The sequence below is a fragment of the Carcharodon carcharias genome, chromosome 1 (genome assembly GCF_017639515.1).
Source record: "Carcharodon carcharias isolate sCarCar2 chromosome 1, sCarCar2.pri, whole genome shotgun sequence".
NCBI classification, from domain to species: Eukaryota; Metazoa; Chordata; class Chondrichthyes; order Lamniformes; family Lamnidae; genus Carcharodon; species Carcharodon carcharias.
In genome coordinates, this window is record NC_054467.1 from 14,546,929 (window position 1) to 14,558,304 (window position 11,376).

Here is an 11,376-nt window from a genome sequence, read left to right on the forward strand (position 1 = left end):
TGCTTGTTGTATACAAATTCAAAGATATTTACAGCAATAAGAATGTTGTTTTCCTTCTGAGTATTGATGTTGCCTTTTAGACGTTCAAGAGGGGCGGGAGGATGCAACAGTGTTTGTGGGAGGGAAGAGTAAGTCCTTGGGAGTTGGGCAATGTTTGCAAAAGGTTTTATGTATGGAAGAAATTTGAAAATCATTTCTCTTTTTTTTCTGATGAAACAATTGGAAGTTTAACATCAATTGACTAATATAAAATCATTCCTAAAACAACAAATTAGAGGGGGGAATTTCTGAAGGTGAACTCACCTCACAGAAATTGAGATTTAGATAAGTGGGGCTTCAGCCCGTGTCCTCCATCAGTGTAACTCCTTTGTGGGTGCACAGGATCATGGAAACGCCCTTAGGTGTTGTAATGTTTCATAAAATTTCATTACCATAGCCTTAAATCCAATAAGCTATTTATCCAGCCAGTATATTACATTCGTTTAATGTCTGTGTTTATTTTTGAAGCAAGCGTATTCTAGAGATCATGCTAGGGGTTTATCAGAAGGAGGTCATACTGAATTATAGTATAAGCTGCTTATACAATTGGTTTACTACTGTGGTATTTAAGTGCCATTAAATAGAAAAGCAAATTTTTGCTTGCTTGCAAAGGCAAGTAAAGGGATATCTGGTATCAATTGCACTCATGCATCTTCCAAACTAATTTTCAGTCTCTGGCAGGAGCCATGGTAGATGGGTTTGGATCTGCATGGGTCATACATTGTCAACCTGCTGTTTCTCATCCTTGGTTTGTTCTCTTCCAGCTGTACGGGGACTCCCAGGCTAAACTTCATAGAATCTTAAAGCTAATATCTGGCGGAGGGCTTTCAATTACTGGCTCGCATATCATGTGTGGGGACTTTCTGTATAGTGGTCACACTGTCATGCTGACGATCACCTACTTGTTTATCAAAGAGTGTAAGTAGTTACTTGTGTGTTGGCGTGGGAGTAGTAAGGACCTTAGTTGGGCGAATACAAGGGAGCAGGCACTATGGAGTTCTGGCACACCATGCCAATTCTGACCCAGCTGCAAGTGCATTTTAGATACTGCTATGATATCACAAATTTCTGCTGATGGTTTTAGGTGCCAAATTTTGTTTTCTATGCTCTGTGTATTAATAGGCATCTGTTTTCAGTTTGGATTTCCTTTTATAACCTGCATTATCTCTCTTAATCTATCGTGTGTTTTTACTATCCACTTTTTCGCCTCTGTATCACTCAATTATGCTTTTAACACTCTATTCTCTTGCTTTCTTCTTGCCTCAAGGATATTAGTTTAGAGTCCCTTTCATGACTCTAGTTAACCTCCCCAAAGGATATTGGTTCCAGCTACATTCAGATAGGGATCATCCTGTTAGCACAACTCTTCTTGCTCCAGAGCTGGACCCGATCCTCCAGGAATCTGAACCCTTCCATCTTATTCCATGTGTAAGGAATGCTTTCCCAGAATTTGACCAAAATTGGGAGAGTAGAACAAGACACAGCTATAATGTTGTGGTGTGGCTGTTCACAGTTCAAGTGGCCATACAAACCAATACTCTGAAGTCCCAAAGGCAATGCTGACCTAGATATGGTCGCAAATAATCAACCAACACATTGCCCATATCATTGCAAGCTTGTTTCATCCTGTTATGTTTTTTATTTGCAGGCTTTCTCTGGGTTCAGTTACATAACAGGCAGATTGATGTCGTGTGTTTTTCTTTCATTTATAGCTGTGTGCATCAGAGTATTTTGCATCCAGTTATGTAGGCATAAAAGCATTCATTCAATCCTTTGGAGGTGCAGTGCCAAGATTTTCTATGTGACTTGCCTCAAGCTGCAGCTCCAGAGCTGTTTATGCTTTTCAGATGATATTTACACCACACCCAGTCATATATAGACAGTTGCGATTAAACTTGACGAGCAGAGCTGGATCAATTCTTTGTGTGTTTAAACAAGGGAATATTGCATTAATGTTATAGAAACATAGAAAACAGGAGCAGGAATCGGCCATTCAGCCTCACAAACCTGCTCTGCCATTCAATATGATCACGGCTGATCTTCTGTCTCAATGCCATACTCCGGCTCTCGCCCCATACCCCTTGACTCCTACTTCCTTCTTAAATGGATTCAGTAACTTGATTCTGTGGTAGAGAATTCCACAGCTTCACCACCCTCTGAGTGAAGAAGTTCCTCCTCATCTCAGTCCTAAATGTATCCTGAGATTGTGACCCCTTGTTCTATACTCCCCAGACAGAGGAAACACCATCTCTGCATCCAGTCTGTTCAGCCCTGTCAGAATTTTATACATTATCCCAGACTGAAGGCTTTCCTCCTGGGTTGGATTTGACACGTGCAAAAGTTTCCAACTATTTATTATCACTGTGATTCTGCAAAATTAAATCAAAATTACCCTTGGAGCTGCTGTGAATCTTTATTTTGGTTAGATGTGGCTTTGTTTTATTATCTCAGGTTCTGTGCTCAACTTCCTCACCCCACCTAAATTTTCACCTCTTCTCACCCTGTCAGAAGGGGCAAGTGGGGCAGGGTTGCATAGTTGCCAGCATCACTCTTGACTACATTGCCTAACTGACAATGGGGAGGAGAGTCCAAATGTAGTGTTCAGGTGAAGTGGTTACAGAGGGAGAGGGTGCAGGGAAAATTTACAAGGATGATGCCAGAAATTCATGGGTACACGCTTCAGGAAAGGATTGACAGGCTGGATCTCTTCTCTCTTGGAAAAGAAGGCGGCTAAGAGGAGGCCTAATAGGAGTCTTTAAAATTATCAAAGTTTTTGATAGAATGAATACTGAATGGTTCCGCTTATGGGGAACAACATCACTAGAGGCAATCAATAAAAGATAGTCACCAAAAAATCCAAAAAGAAATTCAGAAGAAACTTCTTTACCCAAAGAGTGATCAGAATGAGGAAGTTGCTAAAACAGGGATTGAGTGAAGCAAATAGTATTAAGGGAAAATTAGACACACATATGAGGGAGAAGGGAATAGATGGTTAAGATGATAGATTTTGATGAGAAATCAGGGGGGAGGCTTGAGTGGAGTATGAACACTTAATTTTAAAAAAAAAAGTTTAAATTCATTTTTGGGATTTGGGCATCGCTGCCTGGGCCAGTATTAATTGCTCTTGAGAAGGTAGTGGTGAGCTACCTTGAACTCCTGCAGTCCATATGGTGTAGGTATACACACGGTGCTGTTAGGGATGGAGTTCCTGGATTTTGATCCAGTGACAGTGAAGGAATGACAATTTATTTCTTAGTCAGGGTGGTGAGTGTCTTGGAGGGGAATGTGCAGATGGTGGTGTTCCCATCTATCTGCTGCCCTTGTCCTTCTAGATGGTAGTGGTCATGGGTTTAGAAGGTGCTGCCTAAGGTGCCTTGGTGAATTCCTGCAGTGCATCTTGTAGATGGTACACACTGCTGCTACTGTGCGTCAGTGGTGGAGGGAATGAATGTTTGTGGATGGGGTGCCAAACGAATAGGTTGCTTTGTCCTGGATGTTGTCAAGCTTCTTGAATGCTCTTGGAGCTGCACTCATCCAGGCAAGGGGGGAATATTCCATCACATTCCTGACTTGTGCCTTGTAGATGGTGGACAGACTTTGGGGAGTCAGGATGTGAGTTACTCACTGCAAGATTCCTAACCTCTAACCTGCTTAATGAACTAGTTGGGCCAAATGGCTTTTTCTGTGCCTTATATCCTAGGAAATCCTATGTAATAACTGAAACAAAAGGGGTGTAGATGATACTCAGTCCACATTTGATAAAATCATCTATTCTGGCCTTATTTTTGCATCCATTATCAATGTATGTCTCCAAAGTTATAATGAAAACTATCTGTGTGAAATTATTATGCTCTTGTTACAATTATGGCACTGTTGACAGGAAGTGTGTGCATGTGCAAGATTTTTTACATTATAACCCATTATATGAACACAGTGTGGCCACATACAATAAGATAATGAGAAAATATTGACACAACGGGGTTACTTTTAACCTAACTTGCCCAGCAGAAAATCTACAGGATGAGGTTGAACACTGGTATTACATCCCACCCAATATATTCCCTGTCCACTTAATTGTAAAACAAAATCGAGCAGGTGTAAAACCAGCTTTGTGCACAATGCCATCAGTTTCCTGACAGGCGGCTTAGGTTATAAAGTCCCCCCCATGTTTTGAGAAGTCAAATGGTGCAGAATTACACTTATTAATATGGATATATCAGTTTTGATTTTAAAATAATCCAGTTCAGACTTCTGTTTGTCATTTGTAAGGATTCTTTGAAGGTATATTTTGATCTTCAATGCCTGGGTGGTAATCTGGTGGAGCGGATTGCACATCCTTTTCAGAATCTGCCCAATTACAATGGAAAAGAAATCGGGTGGGTTAAATTGAGGGCGAATAATCCATTCAATCGGATAACCTCTCAGATATTGAAGATGAAACTCTATCCCACTGAGTTTTTGTTAAATTAGTGCAGGATTTAACACCCGGTGACTTTACTTTTCACAGATTCACCACGCCGGTTCTGGTGGTATTCTTGTCTCTGCTGGCTTCTCAGCACAGCTGGGATTGTGTGTATCCTGATAGCCCATGAGCATTACAGTGTGGATGTTTTAGTGGCCTATTACATTACAACGAGGCTCTTCTGGTGGTACCATACAATGGCCAATATCCCGGTAAGTTTTTCGTGGTACATGGAGATGAAAACACATTTTGAAGATTATACTCGGGCACCCAGCTACATCATGACCTTTGAGCAGAACAAGAAACAAATATAAAGGCTTTTTGTACCCCCCAAATTCCTCTTCCCAATTTAGCTATCCACTTAACCATTCAAGTAACCATTTTCGAGTATGAGTCCACAAAATTACATAACAAATAGGAGCAGAGCTAGGGCATTTGGCCTGTTGAGCCTGCTCCACCATTCAATAAGATCATGGCTGATCTTCCACCTCAAAACCACTTTCCCACACTATCCCCATATCGCTGGTTCCCTTAGTGTCCAAAAATTCTAATTGGCTCTGTCTTGAATATACCTGACAACAAATGTAGTGCCTGTGATGTCACTGCCAGCAATGCTGTAGGCCAGACTCCGCTGGATAAAAATTACACCTTGAACTGGAAACTGCAAACAATGCCATATCTTTTTCTGTTTTTAAAAAAAGTCTGCCTTTCTTAAAAATAAAAATGACCATATTTAACCAGATTGAGTATCAGATGACATTGTGATGGTTCCTGAGAGAACTGTTTCAAGATGTGACTGTAATGCTCTAGAAAGCAGTGCTTTTCTGATCTAATGGGAGACTGGCAGGTATTTTGACAATTTAGATAGACAGTGTGCTGCTTTGCTCTGTATCTAGCCCCTGTTGTATCTTTCCTAGGGAGAATGGGGACAATGTAGAGGGTAATTTTCCATGTATCTAACCAGTGCTGTAAGTGCAGGAGAGGGGCAGCGAGTAGGAGGCAGTGAGTGAGGTAACAAGAGCTCAGGCCGATAGCAGACAATCAGTGCCATCACTTGCTTTCGGGTGCACTCAATGACATCATCAGTGGGATAAACCATTCATATGTCAGTGGCCACAGTGGATGCTAAGAGCACATGTCCACCTGTTTTTGCTTGGTGTCAGGAGTTACAGTATTCCTAGCTTTAACCATTTCATCAATGTTGACCATTCCTTCAGCTACGAAAGCCCAAATCTCTCGAATTCTCTCCTTAAATCTTTTATCTCTCTACCACTCTTTCCTTTTTAAAGACACTTCATAAGGCCTACTTCTTTGACCAAGCTTTTGGTCATCCTCTCAAATGTATCCATATGTGGCTCAGTGTCAGATTTTGTTTGACATTGCTTGAAAAGCTCCTTTGGATGTTCTGTTACATTAATGACACTATTTAAGTACAAATTGTCTGGTGTTGTTGGAGCAATAGTAGTTGCAGTAATTTCTTCTCATCTCATTCCAAAATGGCTGACCCCTACTTGTAGGATGCTCCAGCCAGGGAAAACATCCTCCCAGCATCTACCCTGTCAAACCCCTTAAGAATTTGATATGTTTTAATGAGATCACCTTTTTTTTTAAACTCTATGCAAAATCAGAAGGCATTTTGTGAGCAGTAAAAGATTATTAATCTGCTAAGACAAGGACATTGTGTCTTTAGATCTAGCTGTACAGGTTAATTATATTTATTAATATAACCTGTCTTATTTTGGGTAGGTTTTGTTTCTCTAGTTGGTTTCAAATCCCTAGACGTTCTACCTTTTTCCTGGATGTGCAAGTAGATATGTAATGTACCTTTTTTAATGCAAATTCTTGTTTCTCTCAACAGACCTTGAAAATCCCCTCACAGACCAATCAGTTTGCGCAGGCCTGGTGGTTCCAGGTTTTCCTCTTCCTTGAGAAGAACGTGCATACTTCAGTTCCCTGCTGCTACATGTGGCCATTCTCCTGGCTTCCAAGCTGCCTGAAGTCATCATGTTGGAGATACTCTAGGGTTCAAAAGTTGTGAAAAGATGGCACAAGCCCAAGTGGGCCTCCATGCTTTTCTGTGCAGCAGCCCAACAAAAGAAAAATAATTATCTTTATGGTTTACAGTCACTTCCATCTAATAAACAAATCAAGCACTTTTCCAGATGACAGCTTGAATGTAAGCCCGAGAAATCTAGGACAGTGGGGAACCAATGCTTTGCAGGCCCACTTGGTTATTTTTAATCACTTCAGCCTAAATTTCAAATGCATTATGGCGACAGTGCAATTACGTGAATCATTCCTGAAGAGTTGGCTCAATCTGTAAACCATAAATGAGGATCTTAGATTAATTATCACTTGTGATCTAGGTAACAAGGATATACAGACGGAGAGTCTGTGAGCACAGTTCCACCATGTTTGAATATTTCACTTGAAGGAAGAGTTGGAAGGCCCAAATAGGAAAACTAACTATCCTGCTGAGTATCTTCTAACTAATCTATGCAACACAATATTTTGCACATTATTTCAGATATAACTACAACTGTGAACTTTGAATTTCTAAAACCAGCATCCCTAAGTCCTGTCTCGAGAAACTGGGATTCTGGGGTGAAAATGTAGCACATGCCAAAAGAAACTGACCAAAAGGTGGTCAAGAGGTCTTACTCTGGGCACACCATTCTATGTTTGTTTTGGTCCTAAAATCATTATCTAGAACTGAGCTCCTTGTAACAGGGGAAAAAAAGTCCTGAAGCCCTCCTGCCCACTCCCCCTTCCCTAGCCCCTAAATGTTCAGTGTGTAAGTGCATACAAGATGTGGTGCTGAGGTCTCCACCTCAGACTATACCTGAGTTAGATAATCGCAACAGGGACAGCAGTTGGGAGATATCACAGTTGGCATCAATGTGACCGAGTTAGGAAGAGGCCAGCATTCCCACTCATGATTGCTATGCATTGACTCCTGATATAAGTGTGCACAGGTGAAGATCGAGTGAAACCAGCACCAGGCAGGATTGCAATGCCCTTTGAGATCTGTTAGCTTTCCAGCACTTGGCAGCTGGACATGCAAAAGGAATGTGGGCACACAGGTGAAAAGTTGCCACCTGGATGAGTTGCTGTAGGACTGCTCATTGAATGATACCTCAGTAAAGGACCAGAGCCCTCAGGAGAAAAGCAAATGAAAGGGGCAAGGGAGGGAGGATTCCTAATACGATATGGGATTGTTTAATGTTGACTAATTTGAATCTGATTTTTTGCAATGATTTAAAGCTGTGTTTTCTTACAAATCAATGATCTGATGATGGCAAGGTTCAACAATATTCAACCCAATAGGTAAATCCTGACAATGGATTTGAGTTGAGTTTAGTTGTGGAATTTATTAATGTCTTTAAAGACTCCAGTCAACTTAACAGACTTAGATGTTTATATCTCACATACTTTTTGTTTTCCTGTCACCAGTCATAAAAGTTTTATTTTATTTGCTAAAATTTAAATAGAATTTGTTTTTATCCAAAACTCTGCCCAGAGTAAAGTGTATGTATGTACTATTGTACATGTCACTTTCAATAACAGAAAATATAAATATGTATATATGACCCATTCTAAATATTAGTATTGCATATACATTGAATCAAAATAGCACTTTTTTATGACGCAGCTCCCTATCAAAATGTTAGCAGGTAAGGTCATTCCTTAAGAAACAATTCTTATTTGTGCTAAATCTCTCAGTCATGATTACATAGCAGATTTTTGAACGTTATAAAACACAAGGTTTCCTGTTGATGCCATGGACAGGAGCAGCATCACATCTTTTGCAAGAAGAATTGCTGAATGGGGTTGCAGGTTCCTGGTACTGGAGAAGGAGTGGCTGCAGTTTCGCAGGAATGCATTTGGGTCCCTGCCCAATCTCTCACTTACTGTGTACAGCTGCGTGCCTGTTTGCACTAAGAGAGAAAAGTAAAGCTTTTCATCTGAAACTGAAGCTAGTATAACACAAGTGACACCACTTTATGTCTCTCTTTGTCTCTCCTTTCCCTTTGGAGACCACGCACACACCAGTACCACGTTGGGATAATCTGGCTCAGGAGTTGTTTATGTAACATTTGATAATGACCATTCCAATCCTCCCTGCTCCACTTCCTTCTGGTAACCTGCTGCATGGAAATCTCATATTCAAATCTTGGCATCTGTGGAAGTATGTTCCATTCAATTGACCCAGAGTTGCTCAATGTTGAAAAGGGAGATATCTGTACACTCTTTTGTCTGGTATGTCTCAGTCAAACTTTATTTAGTTGAACTTCTGGTCAGCAGTAGCCTGGAACTGGTATTTTGTACAGAAAGTCCCTTAGTGTGCCATATGACTGCCCTGACATCAGGGAAGGGAAGAGTCAATTAACTTTCTATGTTGCATACTTTGATATCAAAAAAGTTCCCAGGTTACCAATAGCCAGCACCTCTACAGCACAACCCACCCCCCACCCCCAACTTGCTCCCCACCACTGCTTTAAACTGTAGAGACTCAACAGTGCAGATATCTCCCTTTGGAACAATTAAGATTATAGAGCAATTGAGTAGAATATATTTCCCATTTTGAGGAATGCAGACAATTTTGGAGACCTTTAAGACTTGATTTCTGTCCCCTGAAGGTTGCACCTTGCCATCCCTTTACCTAAATACCATTCTGAAATTCTGAATTTTCAAATCAAAATGATAAAAGTTGGAGAAAATCACAAGGGTTTATTGGGGATACAATCATTTATATTTTTACTATTCAGAAATGCCGATTTCCTATTTTAATCAATGCCTTTTAATAATCTCATGCCTTATATTTTATCCTTAATCTGTTATATGCACTGAAGGTGTATTTCTATGAGCACAGTTTGTCATACAACATGCTGTAATTATTGTGTACAATCGAAGTAAAATATCTGATTGTTTGAAAAAATGAATGATATGGCCTATGTATTTCATTTTTAAAAAAAAAAATCTCAACTTGGTTTTAATTTTGTCACTTCAGTTTTCTTCCCTCCTCTCTCAAAAGCTTTGAGTCCTGTTGGATTTGTGTTGCTAGCCACTCTCCAGTACTTTGCCAGAGTGGTCTAGCCTGTTTTGTTTCCTCCTTTATCAATTCAGACAGCGAGAGTTGGCAGGCAGGCTATTTTCTATGGGGTGCATCACAGCCAAGATCAGTGTAGTCTCAGCCCAGCGCTAACATACACACACATGCCTTCTAACGTTGCTGAGAAGTTGAACCCTTGGACTCACTAATCCAGGTGTGTTGACACCTTGGCTATGATGATCTCCATGCAGGCTGTGGATCAAACCTTGAAAAGTCCTATTCCATATGGTTTAATGGTGCAGTCATTACCAACATTGGATGTGATTTTCATCAGTGTTTGTGGGCTTTTTAATTCATTCCCTGGATGATTTGTGTGTGGGAATCTATCATGATCTTTGAGTTTCCAATCAATTCACACAGGTAAAGTTTCTATTTGATTGGATGCACATTCTTGCCCTATAGTTATAGACCTCTTAGTTAAATACAAAGACTTTAAGAACTGATTGGAAACAACAAGGCTTAAAGACCAAGGGAAGAATTTTCGGGTTGATGAGTGGGGGCGGGGCCTGCTCACTGACACGTAAATGACGAGCGGTGATGTCAGGCGTGTGTCCAGATGTCACGGTGCATCATTTAGATTTTCAGTTCAGCGAGCGAGCAGCCAAGTCGGCTGCGCACCCACCGAACTGTCAAAGGCCTATTAAGGCCATTTAAATAGTCATTAAAACAATTAACAGGGCTGCCCGTCCAACCTTAAGGTTGGCGGGCAGACGAAGAGCCCAGGCAACCTTCGCATTTTTCATGGAGCCTCGTCCACGGGCGGGATGAGGTTTCATTAATTAAATAAAATTTTTAATCAAAATTCATGAACATATCCCAGCTTGTGACATTGTCACATGAGGGGACATGTCTTAAAATATTTCCTTTATTTACATTTTTAAACCTGAAACTAGTCTCCCTGAGGCACCTCTGTGCCTCAGGGAGGTTTCTGCACTTTTTCACGCATGTGCGCGAAAGAAAGTGGGTGCTGACTCAGGGAATCCTCCCCTGCCCGCACAGGGAGCGCTCAGCACTTCCAGGTGTGTGTCACGCTGGGCAGGCCTTAAATGGCCCACCCATGTAAAATGGTGGTGTGGTGCCGATTGGGTTTGCGCCCGCCCCCACACAACCACCACCCCCCCCTGCCACAACAGGGGGAATTTTCTGCCCCAAGTGTGTGAAAAGGTACTGTTTGAATTTAATCGGTTAAACTACACCACCTAACTGCACAAAACACCCATAAGCTTTCTTCCAATCTGGCCATCCAAAGTGATAAGGCATTGGTTTGTAAGATCTCTCAGGGATGAATGGAATGCAACAGAGCCTCCCCAGCAAGTAAAATATCTCTGCAGATCCTATTCATGAGTGATGCTGCTTGCCCAATTAATAGTGCTGTGAAGCTGACAGGCTCAGATGATAGATCTGACTTGAAGGTTTGACACAGTTCTGATTTTCCATCGTTTGATCTTGGAGTGAAAGACCCTGTTTACTTGCCCCTTCGATCCACAGGAGGATGGTCACCATTAGTGGGGTCAGTACTTTGTGGTGTGGGCTGAGATAGGCAAAGGAGGAGGCCATTCAGCCTCTGAGCTCATTCTGCCATTCAATGAGAGGGATGATCTGTATCTTAACTCCATCGGGCCACCTTGGTTCCAAAACCATTGATACCTTTACTGCAAAAAATCTTCGTTCAGTTTAGAAATTTGCCAGTTTTCACCTATTTTCAGGAATGGAATGTTCCCCAAGTGCAACCAAAAGGAAACAACAAACTTGTAATATATGG

General features: G+C 41.2%; 1 protein-coding gene across 3 annotated transcripts in view; it reads left to right on the forward strand.

The window, feature by feature from the left end:
- sgms2a (sphingomyelin synthase 2a) overlaps positions 1–9,444 on the forward strand; it is a 77,453-nt gene extending 68,009 nt beyond the window's left edge. For all 3 annotated transcript variants that reach the window (XM_041185612.1, XM_041185605.1, XM_041185620.1), the window contains 3 exons: positions 804–957; positions 4,547–4,713; positions 6,360–9,444. In XM_041185612.1, the coding sequence (XP_041041546.1) occupies positions 804–957; positions 4,547–4,713; positions 6,360–6,539 (501 nt within the window). In that variant the 3' untranslated portion in view covers positions 6,540–9,444. The remainder of the gene's footprint in view (positions 1–803; positions 958–4,546; positions 4,714–6,359) is intronic.
- The last annotated feature ends 1,932 nt before the right edge of the window (positions 9,445–11,376 follow it).